The 17201-nt window shown below is 42.7% G+C and overlaps 1 protein-coding gene across 1 annotated transcript in view; it reads right to left on the reverse strand.

Moving 5' to 3' along the window:
* Positions 1 to 3775: 3775 nt before the first annotated feature.
* The window catches only part of BMX (BMX non-receptor tyrosine kinase), a 50114-nt gene continuing 36688 nt past the window's right edge, over positions 3776 to 17201 (reverse strand). The window contains exons 13-20 of the mRNA XM_034756417.1: positions 15879 to 16006; positions 15523 to 15597; positions 13383 to 13554; positions 11715 to 11931; positions 9816 to 9880; positions 9097 to 9215; positions 7139 to 7296; positions 3776 to 6293 (exon numbers count right to left, since the gene is read on the reverse strand). Of these exons, the coding sequence (XP_034612308.1) occupies positions 6219 to 6293; positions 7139 to 7296; positions 9097 to 9215; positions 9816 to 9880; positions 11715 to 11931; positions 13383 to 13554; positions 15523 to 15597; positions 15879 to 16006 (1009 nt within the window). The 3' untranslated portion in view covers positions 3776 to 6218. The remainder of the gene's footprint in view (positions 6294 to 7138; positions 7297 to 9096; positions 9216 to 9815; positions 9881 to 11714; positions 11932 to 13382; positions 13555 to 15522; positions 15598 to 15878; positions 16007 to 17201) is intronic.

Below are 17201 nucleotides of genomic sequence, written 5' to 3' on the forward strand. Positions count from 1 at the left end.
CTCACTTTATATTTATTTTTATTATAAATATTTGCATTGTAAAAAATAAAACAAATAGTATTTTTCAATTCATCTAATACAAGTACTGTAGTGCAATCTCTTTGCCATGAAAGTTGAACTTACAAATGTAGATTTATGTACAAAAAAAATAACTGATTTCAAAAATAAAACAATGTAAAACTTTAGAGCCTAGAAAGTCCACTCAGTCCTACTTCTTGTACAGCCAATTGCTCAGACAAAGAAGTTTGTTTACATTTGCAGGAGATAATCCTACCTGCTTCTTGTCATCTGAAAATGAGAATAGACGTTCATATGGCACTATTATAGCCGGCGTCACAAGATATTTACGTGCCAGATATGCTAAAAATTCATATGTTCCTTCATGCTTCAACCACCATTCCAGAGGACATGCATCCATGCTGATGATGGGTTCTGCTAGATAACGATCCAAAGCAGTGCAGACCGACGCATATTCATTTTCATTATCTGAGTCAGATGCCACCAGCAGAAGGTTGATTTTCCTTTTTGGTGGTTCGGGTTCTGTAGTTTCCACATCAGAGTGTTGTGCTTTTAAGACTCCTGAAAGCATGCTCCACACTTTGTCCCTCTCAATTTTTGGAAAGCGCTTCAGATTCTTAAACCTTGGGTTGAGTGCTGTAGCTATTTTTACAAATCTCGCATTGGCACCTTCTTTGCATTTTGTCAAATATGCAATGAAAGTGTTCTTAAAACAAACAACATGGGCTGGGTCATCATCCAAGACTGCTANCGTCAACCACCATTCCAGGGGACATGCATCCATGCTGATGACGGGTTCTGCTCCATAACAATCCAAAGCAGTGCGGACCGACGCATATTCATTTTCATTATCTGAGTCAGATGCCACCCGCAGAAGGTTGATTTTCCTTTTTGGTGGTTCGGGTTCTGTAGTTTCCACATCAGAGTGTTGTGCTTTTAAGACTCCTGAAAACATGCTCCACACTTTGTCCCTCTCAATTTTTGGAAAGCGCTTCAGATTCTTAAACCTTGGGTCAAGTGCTGTAGCTATTTTTACAAATCTCGCATTGGCACCTTCTTTGCATTTTGTCAAATATGCAGTGAAAGTGTTCTTAAAACAAACAACATGGGCTGGGTCATCATCCGAGACTGCTATAACATGAAATATATGGCAGAATGCGTGTAAAACAGCAGGAAACATACAATTCTCCCCCAAGGAGTTCAGTCATAAATTTAATTAATGCATTATTTTTTTAACAAGTGTCATCAGCATGTCCTCTGGAACGGTGGCTGAAACATGAAGAGGAATACGAATGTTTAGCATATCTGGCATGTAAATACCTTGCAATGTCAGCTACAAAAGTGCCATGCAAATGTTCTCACTTTCTGGTGACATTGTAAATAAGAAGCGGGCAGCATTATCTCCCATAAATGTAAACAAACTTATTTCTCTTAGCGATTGGCTGAACAAGAAGTAGAACTGAGTGGACTTATAGGCTTTAAATTTTTACATTGTTTTGTTTTTAATGCAGTTATGTAACAAAAAAATCTACATTTGTAAGTTGCACTTTCACAGTAAAGAGATTTCACTTCAGTACTTCTATGATGTGAATTGAAAAATACTATTTCTTTTGTTTATCATTTTTACAGTGCAAATATTTGTAATAAAAATAAATATAAAGTGAGTATTCTGTGGTGTAACTGAAATCAATATATTTGAAAATGTAGAAAAACATCCAAAACTATTTAATAAATTTAAATTGCTATTCTATTGTTTAATAGTGCAATTAAAACTGTGATTAATCACGATTAATTTGTTCGAGTTAATTGCATGAGTTAACAGCAATTAATTGCCAGCCCTAATACAAATACATTAATTTATTTCCTAATAATCTTATTTTTCTATGTAAGAAATGGCTGTAATTTCCATAGTGATGACGTGACCATAAATAGGATGGGAGTTGGGCCATGTGACTATGAATGAGAGGAGTGATGTTTCATGAGACACTTTTTCTATTATGATGATTATCAATGAGACTATTCATGTCCTGAAATTTAAGGATTTGCTCAAATTTGCAGGACTGAGACCTTACTGTTTAGATACAAACTTCAACTTAACCATATTTCTTAACCAGACTGCCTTAGCGCCCCCACTGCAACGCTGATTGGGAGCCGCCCGAGGTAAGCCTGCACCCCAACCCCGAGCCCAGTGAAAGTGAGTGAGGGTGGAGGAGGGCGTGAAATGGAAGGAGGGGGGCTGGAGTGAGTGGGGGTGGGGCCTCAGGGAAGGGGCGGGGTAGGGGCAGGGCAAGAGTGTTCGGTTTTGTACAATTAGAAAGTTGGCAACCCTATGTCCTACCAGAATGATATTAAATGGATGGTGGTGTGATGTATCTTTTTGCAACTCTGTAAGAAAATCAAGCCAAATTTAGGAGAGAGCAGAGATGTGCTTAAAGTGGCTGTTTCCTGCCTCAGTTCCATAAAAGTTAATGGGAATTTTCCATTGATGTGGACCAGGATTTGGCCTGTAATCTAGTACAGGTGTTCACAACCTTTTTCTTTCTGGGCACCCTCCCCCCCCAACATGCTATAAAAATGTCATGACCCACCTGTGCCACAAAACTGGTTTTCCGCATATGAAAGCCAGGGCTGGCATTAGGGGGTAGCAATTGCCTGGGGCCCCATACCACAGGGGGCACCGTAAAGCTAAGTTGCTCAGGCTTCAGCTTCACTCCGGGGTGGCAGGGTGCAGGTCCCTGGCTAAGTTCCCTCTAAGTTGCATGGTCGCATAGCTGCCTATTAAGTCCTGTGCCCTCCCCTGGCGCTGGCCCCAGTGTGGAGCTGCCACGGCTGGGAGAGAGGTGTTCCCCCTCCCCCCACTGGCCCCAGTGCAGAGTTGCCTGCCCCTGACTTGCCGCAGCTGGGGAAGAGGAGCCCCTCCCTTGGCCCAGCCCCACTGGAGCTGCCGCAGCCAGGGAGATGCGCCTCTCCTCCAGCCCCGAGCTGCTAAGGTGACAGAGGGCTGAGGGGAGTCCTCTCTCCCCACTGTAGCCCCTGGGCAGACTGCACCCCAGACCCCTCATCCCCGGCCCAACCCCAGAGCCCACACCCCAACACTCTGCCCCAGCCCTGAGCCTCCTCCTGCACCCCAAACCCATCATCCCAAGCCCGCACCCCCATGCACTCCAATCCTCTGCCCCAAGCTTCCTCCCACACTCTGAACCCCTCATCCCCACCCCAGAACCTTCACCCCTAGCCAGAGCCCTCACCCCCTGCACCCAACCCTCTGCCCAGCCCTGAGCCCCCTCCCGCACCCTGAACTCCTCATCCCCAGACCCACCCCAGAGCCTCACCTCCCCCACCCCAGACCCTCTTCCCCAGCCTTGAGCGCCCCCTCACTCCGAACCCCTTGGCCCCACCCCCACCACATGAATTTTGTTATGTGCACCAATATGAAGGTGATGTGTCACATATCACTTTCATATTGGTGTACATAACAAAATTCATTCCGCACATGGACGTAAAAAATTAGAGGGAACACTGTTCCCTGGGCTTCAGCCCTGCGTGACAGGGCTTCGGCTTTCTGCCCTAGGCCCCAGTGAGTCTAATACCAGTCCTGCTTGGTGGCCCGCCTGAAACCTGCTTGTGGCCCCCCAGACACCTGGTTGAGAACTGCTGATCTAGTAGACTTTGACTTGTTCTAATAATGAAATCATAGAACAGCGAGTATTTTTTCTATTTTATTAATGTTTCAGTGAAACAGCGTACACGACTCAATTAAAACGCTGCCTCAGGTTAGATGTCATTAATGCAGCTGACGCTCGCATACACACACTACTCATTAATTTCATATAATTTGTGCATCTTTCACAATATTTAATAGTGGACTCTGTCATCTACTTTTGCTAGGGTCTGAATTCTCCTTTTGACAACTGTGTGTGTGTGTTTTGCATCTTCCCACCTCCTGTGTAAGTTGTTTTATTTTTCACTTGGACCAGCAAACACATTTTATGTAAACAGGAAAACAACTAAGCTTGCAGTGTTCCCTTCATGCTATAATGTCACAAAATGCCATGTAATAATCCAATCGACAATGCTAAATAAGAGATGTGGGCTAAAAATAACACTGTCTCAGCATCTGCTCATAAATTGCAGTTAAGACAAATGTATTCACTTTAGATTTAAAGTCCCAAATGTCTCATCTAGATGTAGGAAGTCTCATTACATATGGGTTCAAAGGAACAGTCGCTCACCACAAAATTCTGGTAACCTTGTGCATTGAGATGTGTGATGTTTGCATTTAGCTGTGAATTTACAACATAATGATAGAAAGTCACAGGATTCTGATACAGACATTAGCCAAATCAACTTTGCAACGCTCTACTTTGATTTGTCAGACTCAAACAAACAATGCTGCCTCACACATGATCAAGTTCAGAGAGAAGCGGCTACTATGTTTATATCCATAAAACTTGATGCTAACGAGAGAAAGACCAACATCAAACGTAGGCCAAGGACATATGGAAAACGTTCACGAATGTGTCTTAGATGTACTAGGCTTCAAAACTAATCAAGCAATTTTATAAAGCAATCTAAAATATAACTGAAAACAAGGGAAAGGCCTATAATGAAAGATCAGTTAAAATCAACTATTTTCATCCATCTTAAGCAACATTTCCCTTACACTTCCCATTCTGTATTGGACATTATGGAGAAAAGGGGGAAAACCCTGTTAGAAATGCTATGCAGACATTACTGGCCAGTTCCTAATACGTCAGACAGGAATTTTTGTAAGTGAACATCATTTCCTCTAATGTGCCTGTTTACCACTGTACTCCAGGTGCCAAAGCATCCTCTGCATTACTATTTCAGCCTGACTTTTAAAAATAAACAGTTCTACTATGCATGTTCTTTCTACTCCTTTAAAAATAACAGAAACTTGGCAAGACAAACACTGGAGCAGTCGAATACATAAAGTTCAATGTACTCTTCCCCCTGTAGAGTCAAAACAATTACTGTTACCATTACTATGAATCAAACACTATTCACAATTTTTCAACATGTACTTAGAAGAAAATAAGCCAAAATTTGCAAATCTGGGTGCCTAAGGTTAGGCTCCTAAATCTATATTTAAGCACTTGCATAGAAGTAGCTAAATGTTCAGAGGTGCTAAGCAGTGCCAGCTGCCATTGAAGTCAGTGGGAGCTACACTTGATGAGCACCTTTGAAAATTAGGGCCCTTCTAGTTAAGTGTCCAAATATGGATTTAGGAGTCAAATTTCAAGCACTCAAGTGTGAAATTTTTGGTCATGCCATTATATTAATAACATTTCAGATGGTGATGTCTTCTTCAGGTATCTGGTCTTGCAGCTCCCATACTGATGTTTCAATAGACCAGTCTGTTTAAGGCTCATGGAATTCTAGACAAGGATAGTTTTGCATTATCAGGGATTAAATAGGGAATAAGAACATATCGCTGCCAACAGTAGCCCCATAATTGTATTTCAAATATCACAGAGATCTAGTTTAGAATGAACAATGAATTAAACCCATGTCGTTAGGGCCCAATCCAATATGCACTAGTCAATGGAAAGACTCCCATTGACCTCAGGGAAACTGGATCAGGCCCTAGTGACCAAACTGATATGCTGTTTACTGGCAATAGCATCCACGTCACTGAAGTTAACCCTAATGCCACTGGAGTTGCAGCCACTTGCACCAGGTATGAATTTGACCCATAATACCAACCTCAGGTTTATATAACAGAAAATACCCTGGGATCTGATATGATAATGAGAAAATCTATTAAGCTTATATTGCCGTTTACATTTTCCAAATAAAGATTAATAAAATCCTGTTGTGATCTGAAAAAAAAACCCACCACAACAAACCTTGAAATAGTTTACATTATTACTGGATATTTCTCTGCTTGTGAAGTACTATGCGGGGGGGGTGTCATACTAACAGCATCAGTAATATACTTCTACACTCTTCTTTCAGACAATACCAAGTCACCACAACATTACAAGAGTTTTCTTCTTTACTCTGTGTTGTCAAAGCACTGCAAATTAAAAGACTATGAAAAACCAGTGTAATACTGCTGGAGTCAGCCAAATCTGGAGTCAGCCAGATTTCAGAATTCACACAAGAGTATTAGCTCCCACAAAGTAGACTGGTGACATGTCAACCAATAGTCAAAGCCACATGATGAGGACTTGTCTTCAAGACTTGTCATCTTCTCTGAGTGGCTCAATATTTGATAGGAGTTGATGAAATGTGGGGCGCTTTTCTGGCAGCTATATGAAAACAAAAAACAACTTATGTGGTTACTTAACATTGAAAATATAACATAGTTATTGTAACACATTCATTTTTCTTAGCTCAAACATGCAGAATTATGGAGAGGTAATGGCATTTATGTGGCAAAGCAATTTATGATTCCAAGCACTGAATGCTTTAAATCTTTCTTCTATTGCTATTGCTTTCTTTTTTCTTTCTCTTTAAAATTTTTGTTCAAGTAGAACTTATTTTTGTCATGTTTGGTGTGAGTCATATAAAAACTAACAATCACCATTTTATAGTAGCACCAATAATGTGCAGTTTCTAGACACTCAAGAAGGGACATATCACAGTTTAAAGACAGGTAAACAGAGGCGGGAAGAAGAACAATACATTGGGAATTTTTTTGTACTAGAGTCACTGTAGACAGCATGGCAGCATTGATCTTTAAGAGAAACTTAAATATGGATGCAGAATGATCAATGTTTGACCTACAAACCTTGACAGTGCTCTTACGTTTAGAATTTCAGGCATAGAGACATTATGATGAATCACTCAAACTCTAAATCTGTCATCTACTTTGAGGCATATTTTAAAGTTATCTTCATAAATGAATGGTACACCTTCCTCAAAAGAAAAATCAGCTAGTTCTCCTTCATTTTCCACACTTGTCCCCTTATTAATTATGGGCCCTTCCTCTGGATTACTGTAGTAGAGGGCTTTATGGAAGCTAGTTTTTCTCTACAATTGATGTTCTTTAACAGAAATAGTTTCCTGTATTGCTTTTTTTTCAGCTGGCCATCATGAAGCCCATCAATTGTTGTAGATAACATCTCCAATGCATATGGACCAATGTACATACCTCATGCCAGCAGCCGTACATTAACTGGTAGATGGTCTCTGAGGCCAGTTGTGGTCGGTAAAGCCGATATCCCTCAGAAACCTTCTCAATCACTTGTACGTTATCATACAGTTCATAGGGTTGCTTTCCCAAAGTGAACACCTCCCACATTAAGATCCCTGCAGAAATTTCCAGGGTTGAAAGACAAGAAATTTAATGAAAAACTATTCCAGATCAAGACACTTAAGCAATACTCATCTAACAAAATGGTAATAACAGAGGAGACTTCTAGCAAAAAATATTTTTCTAGCAAATGTATGGGGCTGATTTGTAACCAGGGTATGATTAACAGTATTAGTGTTAGTGATGCTGTACTCCATTGCAAACAACATACTGTTGCAGTGGAAGGTGAAGTTGAATGATACAAATGTTTGATGGGGTTGTTCAGTGATAATGCCCAAGACATGGCAATTTAAGAATTGTCCTTTGTCAACTTTACAAAATAATATAGAATAAGTACTAAGGGCATTTTGTAGATGATTTTCTCATGTGATTTTACAGATGTTTTTATGGGACTGGGACATTTAGTCCTTTAGTGTTAGAAGACTTAAATAAGATCCCCAAAGGACTTACAGTGATTATATATAAGGCTGCGAGTCTGTCACAGAGATCACGGATGTCATGGATTCCGTGACTTTCTGTAACTTCTGCAGCTGCAGCTGCCGGGCTGGCAGGCCCCAGGGCTGCCTGAGCAGCTGACCCCGGAGCCAGCTGCTGGGGTGGCCCCGGGGCCAGCCGCACAGGCTGCTGCTGGAGCAGACCCTGAGGCCAGCCGCACAGGCCGCTGCTGGAGGAGCCCCAGGCAGCTGGCCCTGGGGTGCCAGAGCAGCAGTGGTCATGGAGGAGCAGTGGTTCCAGGCCTTGGAGCAGCGGGGGGCAGTCAGCCCCTGCCACCAGAGCAGGGGCTAGCCATTGCCCCCCACACACACCCTCCCAGAGCATCAGTGTCCCGGAGGCCCCCAGGGCAGTGGCGCAATCAAGAAATGATGGGCCTAATTCTCCACTTGCTTACAGTGGGGCAATGATCACTGTAAAACTGCTATGAAAGAGAAGAGAATCAGGCCCTGTATTTCTAGGGCGAAATACTGTCCCCACTGAAGTCAACATCAAAATTGTCACAAGTCTTCAATAGAGCCAGGATTTTGCCCACAATGTAAAAGCAAACAGGAAAAACTATAATTTATAAAAAGAAATTACGATGCCCTCTGTATACTGGATAACATAGTAGTGTAGGGCTCAAGCAAAACATTTTCAGTATTACAGTCTTTCTTTTAATGGGATAGGGTGACTAGCTGGAGACAAAGCTGAGCGGAAGAAGAATTTGGAAAACCTTTCTTCTACCTTGTTTACCACAGCTCAGTGCCAGGTTGCCATGAGAAGATCAGCTGTTTGAGCTCTCCTGGCTGGAAACAGGTTTGCATCATGGTCTAAGTTCTGGCAAGAAGCTAGCATGGCACATGTATCCCATGATTACACAGTATCGAGTGCTCTCCCATGCTAGAGGTTAAGCTTGAGATTTATGAATCTGCTACAACATTTGAACTAACTGAACAGGTCTTTTAGCTCAGGCACTAGAGGCTGGTGCTTTTAGAGCCAGAGGGCTCCAGTTCGGTCTCTGCTCCAGTGACCCACCCCGGGCATTGCACTACACACATATTGCACAACATATGGGTAGTGGGCCAAATTCTAGTCTGTGCACCCACAAAGATGCCATTAAGATTACAGCAGTTTGGTCTATTGTTATTGCATGGCATTATTAAGCAGAATATACACGCTATAGGTAGTAAATACCTATCTTAGACTTTTGCACAGTAGTTGTTAAAGTCTGTCATTTTTTTGGCTTTTCAAATATGCAGTCAAGTTTGCATTTTTGAGCGTATTAAGCATCTCCAATATGAAAGGTCAAATCCCATACTTACCAAAGGCCCAGACATCCGACTTGCTGCTAAACTTGGTATAATGAAAAACTTCTGGTGCCGACCACTTCACTGGAAACTTAGTTCCTAATGAACTTATATACAGGTCATCCAGAACATACCTGCAAGGGAAGAGCCAGTCTTCAGGCTATGACAAATAGCTAGTGAAACATTGCTTACTGCTTCTGCCTGGAATGCCCCACAAGAACTCTCCAACAAGCCTGTGAACAAAGCCTGGCCAGAAACCCAGGTCTCCAGAGGTGACCCGATAGAAACTCTAACCTCAAGCTACTGAGGTATGCTGCTGCAATCAAGTTATCAAGGGACTCCTTATCATGTCATTGCTAGAGGGAGCAGAAACCCAAAATCATGTGAATCTCTCACAAAGGGGGCATTATAAAAACTCTCTTGCGCACAGAGAACATTGTTGAGATTTCTTTGACAAGCATGAAACAGTGATGTGCATACATTTGCCCTCTAACCTTTAGAGATGCCTGGAGTCTGCACCTTCTATTTCTCTTCTCATTGAAAGCCCCAGAATGGGTTACAATCATTAACTCAATTGGACTAAAGAGAACTAGATAGCCCCTGTGGTTTAACTTTACTAATAACCAGTTCATTCACTGTTGGTTTCATGGCAGCACTGGCTGACTAACACCAATAACCCATTCAGGATTGACATTATTACACTACAGTGGTTGAAGAGTCAGTCTGTAGCTTACCTAGCCATCCCGAAGTCAGACACCTTCACAGTAAGATCACTATCAACCAAGCAGTTCCTAGCAGCCTTTAGTGGGAAAACAAGAAAACAGACTGAGTGACCAAAATCCAAGTGAAATAAGAGTTTGGTTATTTTAAATAGTATTTCTGTCCTTCAGAATTCCTTTGTAAGGGTCCTTGGACTAGAACCTGGGACTGTAGAGCCTGGGACAGCTACAGTCAGGGGGAACGGTAGAGAGTAGGTGCTACAGGATGTACCACCCAAGTACCTGCTGCCCTCTGATTTGCCAAGTGCCCCTACTTAGCCTCAGGGGTTGCCCCAGGAAGTTGTCTGGACAACCACACAGCCTTTGCCTTGTCTCCTGATCTCTTAGCCCAGCCTGACTCTGACCCTGATTCCTGCCTCCTGATTCCAGCCTGGTGCTATCTCTGACCCCGGTCTGACTCTGACCCCAACTCTTGCTTACTGAACCTGTCTCTTGTGATTCATGCAACTCCTGCTCAGTGACCAATGTGTCTCACATGCAGACCACGGCCTAAATGTGACTACTAGGTCACACTGCCTACGCCCTGATCACTTATATTCATGAAGTTCTTTGATTAAAAAAATGATGCACTATTTTTAGTTTGTAACAATAATAATACCTAGCTCTTTGATAGCACTTGTCATCCATAGGTCTCAAAGTGCTTTACAAAGGAAATCAGTATCATTATCCCCATTCTACAGCTGGGGAAACTGAGGCACAGGGCGGGTCGGTCACCCAGCAAACCAATGGCAGAGCCAAGAATTGAACGCAAGTCTCCTGGGTCCCAGACCAGTGTTCTAGCCACTAGGTAACACATCAAAAGTTGCTAGTACATCAAAAAAAGGAACAACATATGTATGATAGGAGAATGCTGACTTGGTTATTTACTATGCATTATAAGGAGAATGGATTATTGAGGGATAATTTAAGCAATATGGGCAATGAATAGGCCAGTAAGAGCCCCGATCTGCACAGACTTATTTATGTGAGCATTTACCTAAGGCTATCATCTCTGCCCCGAGGGTTGTTAATCCCAGGGATATGGTTCACCTCCTAAAGCCAAGTTCGGTTTTTATTCTTGACTCTATGGTTTGTAACAGTCAGTAGCAAATTTTCAGAAATTGCCTTTATATTTATAACTTGAATTTTGTACAGATAAACTGCTCGGCATCCTGGTTTTCTGATTTCTGATTTGAATGTGCAAATTGGTTAGTTACATGTCCAATTACTTGATTTGTGTACACAAATAAATAACTGCAAACACTAACATGAATATTTAAAATGCTGGTTGAAGCTGGAGATATTGCGCTGAGGCCTCTTTGAAAATGTAGCTCTTTCCATTGTGTAGAGTCTCATGCATTTTCCAATGGCAACAGTTAGAACACACAATGTCAAGACTGAGTCAGGAACATGAGTCTCCAGGAGCTAGGGATAGTTCTCTTTCAGTGATCTCACACAATAACCAATCTGCTCCAACCCAAACCTGTCTGCCAGTGTTCTTGAACACATGCTCCTGCACAAACTGTGGGCCTAGATACTAAGGTCCTGATTCTGCTCTCAGTTTCACTAGTGTAAAGTAGAGCTAGATCATTATAAAACCAGGGTGCGTAATAGAAGGAACAAGACCCAAGTAGGTAAAATACTGGCTGATTACAACAAAATCTGAAAGGTTCAAGTTCTTGACACAGCAGCTCTTCTTATAATAGTAACAAAACACCACTAAACTGAACCTTCTACTCCAGTGGCCTACATGTCCACACTGTTACCCTGGTTTTATGCCAGTGTGGGTTACACTGGTATAAAATAGGAGTAACAGAACGTAGGATCAGGTCCTAACTCTCCTCCTCCTTCATATCCTACGTGGTTAGAGCTTACCAAGTCTCGATGAATGAACTGCTGGCTCTCTAAGAAAGTCATCGCTTCACAAATGTCATAACATATTTCCAGCAGCTGAAAGGGTTGCAATTCCTTCCCGTGATTCCTCAAGTAGTTAAGCAAGCAGCCATTAGCCATATATTCTGCCACTATATAGATGGGATATGTCTTTGTGCAAACTCCATAGAGCTTAACAAGTTTGGGATGAGTAAGTTTCCTGAAACAAAATATTAAGACATAAATATGTTACTCTATTTTGTGAGCTTTTATTCCTTATCATTACCTCAACATTTGTAAAGGAACTTTTGGAGCCATACAAATAAATAATAAATTAATAAGAGTTCTAGCCTAGTTAGTAAATCCTGTCACAAGTTTGGGTTTGATCAATGAAATCTCAGCCTTAAAAATTTCCCTTTCAAGCAGAGGTTAATTTCTTTCTCCATGCTAGCATGAAACAATTGCACAAATAATCACTAATGGTGACACTGACTTTTTTAGGACCAGTAGTGCAGACTTCTGAGACCCGCTGGCACACGTGAAGAAAGCTGAGTTAATGTATTGGCACCTGAGATTTAAGGATTTCATGTCACAGAATGGACTGGGCACTTTAAGAGGGAACTAGTCCAACCCACCTGTGTCTTATTAACAGCCTCTCAAAATGGGCCAGATAAAGGACAGCTGATCTCTATAAAGAGCTGGAGGAAGGAAGGAAACAAGAAGGGAAAGCTGTGGCAGAGTGTGAGAAAGGTTCTTGCAGGGAAGATCATGCAATCAGGGGAGTTGCTCCAGCTTGGAAGGGCTGGGAGTGGCCTGCTGAAGCAGGGAAGATCCTGAGACACTAGGGGAGTTTTGAGACAGTACCTCAGGGAGGATGGGTTGTCCCCAGCTTAAGTCTGGGGAAGCCTCATTTTGAACTTTTTGCTAGTAAAACCAGACTCTACGGAGGGGTACCATTGAACAAAGAGAAGCCTTTTTTGATTTCTTGAGGAGTCCAAGAGGGGAAACTGAGGCAGGGCATGACAGAGCCATCCCAGGCCACGAGAAGGCATTCAAGAGGTGGCTATGTTCCTACTAAGAGAATGTAGCAAAGTAGAATCAGCTATTATAACCATTTCAGGTAGCCAACTGACAGGAGCACAGCGCATTTCCTTATGTTGTGACATACCTAAAATGGCCCTGAAGAAAACTACTTGCAAACTGGTATCTCACTGTGGAGATTGGAGCGGTTACCTCCCCATTGCCAAGGTGAAATATACTGCAGATGCATTCATCGGTCTAATACGTCCCATCTACTCATGTGTATGTCATTCCTACCTGCTTCTGATGACAGAAATAGATAATTCCATCCATGCCTGTTGAAGGAGGCGTTTCAATAATAAAGTACGTGTTTAAATCACACGTGCAGAAGCTCAGCAGTCAGTGAAGCTGAAGAGCAGTATAATACTGGTGACTGGTAACCCCAGCAATCTCTCTACTATTCTGTTGATGCTTCTTTAAATGTGATGCCCTAGGTGGCCACATACTCAGCCTATGCCTAAAGCTGCCTGTGGTACTCACGGTTTTATTCTGAAGAGGAACTTATTTTTCAGTGACTATTCTATATTAATGAGATGACTTGTGGAAGAGCCTTATTTGCAATGTTATTTCATTAAGCAAAGTGCAGCTTACATCATGGTGTGAGCTTCCTCTATGAATTCATCTTCTGACATTGATCCTTCTTTAATCATCTTAATGGCAACATCATACTTTCCCTTCCATTTTCCCAGCTGTACCACTCCAAACTGGCCACTTCCTAATTCCTTGAGCAGGACGATTTCCTCTCGTTTCAGCTCCCAGATCCCTAGAGAGACAGAAGCAATCCCTTTTAGCTACCAGCCTGACATATGCAGTCCCAGGGTCCTAAAGGTGTCCATTTGTTTTCTTTTGCAGTGCATGAAAGTGTGCCATGTGAAGTCTATGGGTTTCGTATGTGAGTGGCAGCAGAAATGTAGCACAACCCCAGAGTGCCATTCGATACCACAGCTGAGGTATGTTCGTTTGCAGAACCAGACAAAGTTTGTGTGACTTATGAAGGACTTTTGGGTCAAACAATAGAAATATCGCCAGGCTGTTTTTCAGTTGGCTTTGCAAACAAATGCAATCCCACCACATAATGTGCTAGAACAGAATAAGAAAGGGCCAGACTGAGATGGCTGTGGCATGGGTGTGCAGATGGAGGAAGTGCACAAAGAGCCAGTCACTTGACCCCAGAGGGAGTTGGGGAACGTGTTCCCACAGCCTTCCAACATCCACACACACAGCAGCCTTGGGAATAGGCTGCATGCGCTGGTGGGTGGTGACTGCACTAGCTTTAAGAATAATGCACCTGTGCACTCCCCATACAAGGGAGCTAGGGGAGAGACTGATCACCAAAGAACAATCCCTCTCTAAACTCTGTGTGTGGCAGGGTGGTTCTGCATTACCTCCGATACAGAGATAAATCTAGGTGGCTGCCAACCAGAGAGTTTAAAGCTTCTGCAGCCTTCTATATGGTCAAGATTGGAAGTAAGGGAAATCCTAATGGTTTATTTTTACTGACAAATTATACCTTGTTGGTGTGATGATGTGTGGGATCCATCTGTACAACCTAAGGAATTCTGGGTGAGTTTATGAACTCTCTCTGTGTGTCTTTATCAAACTCTATTTGGAATGTGCAGCTTTTTATCTTCTCTGTTGTCCTTTTACATCATCTTGGACAGAAATTCCATGGGGTGGGGGGGTGACACAGGACTGGCAATAGAGGGTTGTGAAATCTAGGTGGTCCTCTATTCAAATACAAGTGCCCTAGGCAATAGGCAGGTTCCCACCCAGAAAATCTAGTCTGTCAGAGGAGAGATAACCTGGCCACAAAGTCATCTGGTATGGATCTGGGATCATCTGTGAAGACTGATCCAGGAGTCACAGGACAGAAGGAATGGAAGTTTATAAAAGGGCAGGAGCAGTTCTCCTGGGGGTCTTCGGCCATTTTCACCAGCTCACGCAGAGGGACGCTGCTGCAGGAGCCTGATGGGGAAGTGGGGACCCCTGGCCACCTAAATTCTGATGGACCCCAAGGGAGAGGTGAGTTAATGGGGCACTGCATTCAGGATGTTCAGTGCTTTCTAAATGATCTGTTCCCTCTTGTCCTTCCTCTCTGAAGTAAAGAGCAGTGGTGGTTTAGAATCTTGTGCAAAATCTGTCTGTATGAGTTATGTATGACACCTACCACATGTCCCTGAGGGGTTAACCTGTTTACCCACAGTGCCCACAAGACTGGAGTTCTGAGAAGCGCTGTGCATAAGCTGTGGTGAGGAATTGTGAGGGCCACTCCTGGTTGCAGAGGCTAGGTAGTTGGACCACAAGGTCTCAGCTCTCAGAAGCGAGTGCTAAACAGAGGATCTTCATCCCAAGAGTATTCCTAGAGCCCCCAAGCCAGGAGCAGTCCCTGGACTCTATTTAGACTCTAGAGCAGTGGTTCTCAACCTATTTACCATTGTGGGCCACATATGCAGCTCTCTCTGTGTCATGTGGGCCACATTCATACAATATATATACTACCTGTATGGCCCTGAGGATGTCACATGGGCCGCAGCTGTGTGCTGATTGGGCTGCAAGTGGCCCGTAGCCGTAGGTTGAGTACCACTAGTCTAGAGGCTTAGAGGATTTGAGGATTCAGTATTTGGATCCCCTCAAAGCAGTCTGGTGAGTGTCCAGCAGGGGGAGCTCAACCAGCGCTGTGACAGATGGCAAACAGTGACACTAGTTTTAAAAGGGAAAATCATCTCCATACCATTTCCTAAGGATGCTGTTGATGGGACCTTATTTGCTTTCGTAGTCACAGCATGCCGAAGCCTTGTAATCATACCTACAAAGAAAGCCAGTTAAAGATCACAGTACATGCAGCTCTCTTAAATAATAATAATAAAAATTCTAGGCAACTAACAACCCCCCATGAACAAATTCTCAAGATCGACACCTAAAAGGGGGATAAATCTATTCTTAGTTATTTAGACCATTCAGTATGGCAAGAGATTCACCATAAATACTAGAAACCCAACAACCTGAGTCTCTCTAAATCTATCTATGATAGGAAAAAAACACATTCAGGTTCAGCAGAAGGGGCAAGGAGAGACAGAAGTGATTTACCTGCTGAGTTATGCTGATGATAGTGAATAAGCTGGGGAACTGAATCAAAACAGTAATTTTCAGCCAGATAATATTTGTTTTCGTAGTTTGTGTGCACGTGGTAATGTTTGACCGTTCCTTTTTTATCTCTGAAAAATAGCACAAAGTATTCTTTATGTAAGAGCCTTGTTAAATGGACTCAATAAAGTCCAAACCTTATTTAGTTAATTAGACAGGTAGTCACCAGACTCATGATGCACCAGTTAGAATTTTAATGATATTTTTTCTTTGCTGCTATCAGCTGTCATTTAGTTAATGGGACTCTTTGCTTAATACTTACTAAGTATCTAAATACTTACTGTAGTAAAGTGGTCATGATAAAGTTAATTGGGCCACCCAGAATATTATGGGCTTGAGTGATGCTCCAGCCCTCCTTTACTTTCTGTTCTGTGGGTTCTCACTCTATTGTGGTGCAGTTGAATAAAGCAGCAAGTTCCCCAGCTTGCAGTCCTGTGAGTGAAGTGTTATTTTTGTTGCACTGAGCAGTCCCTTTTCAAAATTACATGTTACAAATTTTCCATATTTCCATAGCTTCCAATATGTAGTATTCAAAATGCTGGTCATATTTATAAGGGATATCGGCTGTCCCACTGCAGGACACTAAGTGCCTGGGAATAGGAAAAAACTTTCCCCATGAAAATCATAGAACCATAGGCTTAGGGTCATCTAGTCTAACCCCCTACCAAGATACAGGATTTATTGTGTCTAAATGTTATTTAATCAAACAACAGTGGTGGGGAATCAGGGTATTATATCTTCGTCTGATGCATCTGGTACTGGACACCTCTGAGAACATTTGACTAGAAGGACCAGTGGTTTGATCCACTAAGGCAATTTTTCTGAATGTTTACAGTGCCATTTCTAACCACTCCTTCCTTTTTCCTGCCTCTCCCAAGCTTGATCTCTTCTCCCCTTCCCCATTTCTCTCTCTCTTCAGTTTCCCTCTCCTTCCAGCCATTACATTAATCTCCCATACAACCTGTCCTTGGAGATGCTCCCTGTTCAGCTGGCAATGAAACAATAATATATCTACCAGCTCTCCCCTACTCTCTCTCTCCCCTGCAATGAGCACATCTCTTTGTGGTGCCTTCTGTCACGATAGCAGTGGACTCAGCAAAAGGGACCGGAAGGTTAAGGCATGGATGGATTTAGAGAGATAATACTGTTTAGAAGCCTGTTTCCAAACTTGCCCAAAGTTCAGTCCAGATCTGGTGAAGTAACTTTGGTATTGAATGACTCCCCTCAGGAACAAACCCGTGGAGTTGACAATGGAAACGAAGGCAG

The sequence above is a fragment of the Trachemys scripta genome, chromosome 1, assembly GCF_013100865.1.
Source record: "Trachemys scripta elegans isolate TJP31775 chromosome 1, CAS_Tse_1.0, whole genome shotgun sequence".
Classification (NCBI taxonomy): domain Eukaryota; kingdom Metazoa; phylum Chordata; order Testudines; family Emydidae; genus Trachemys; species Trachemys scripta.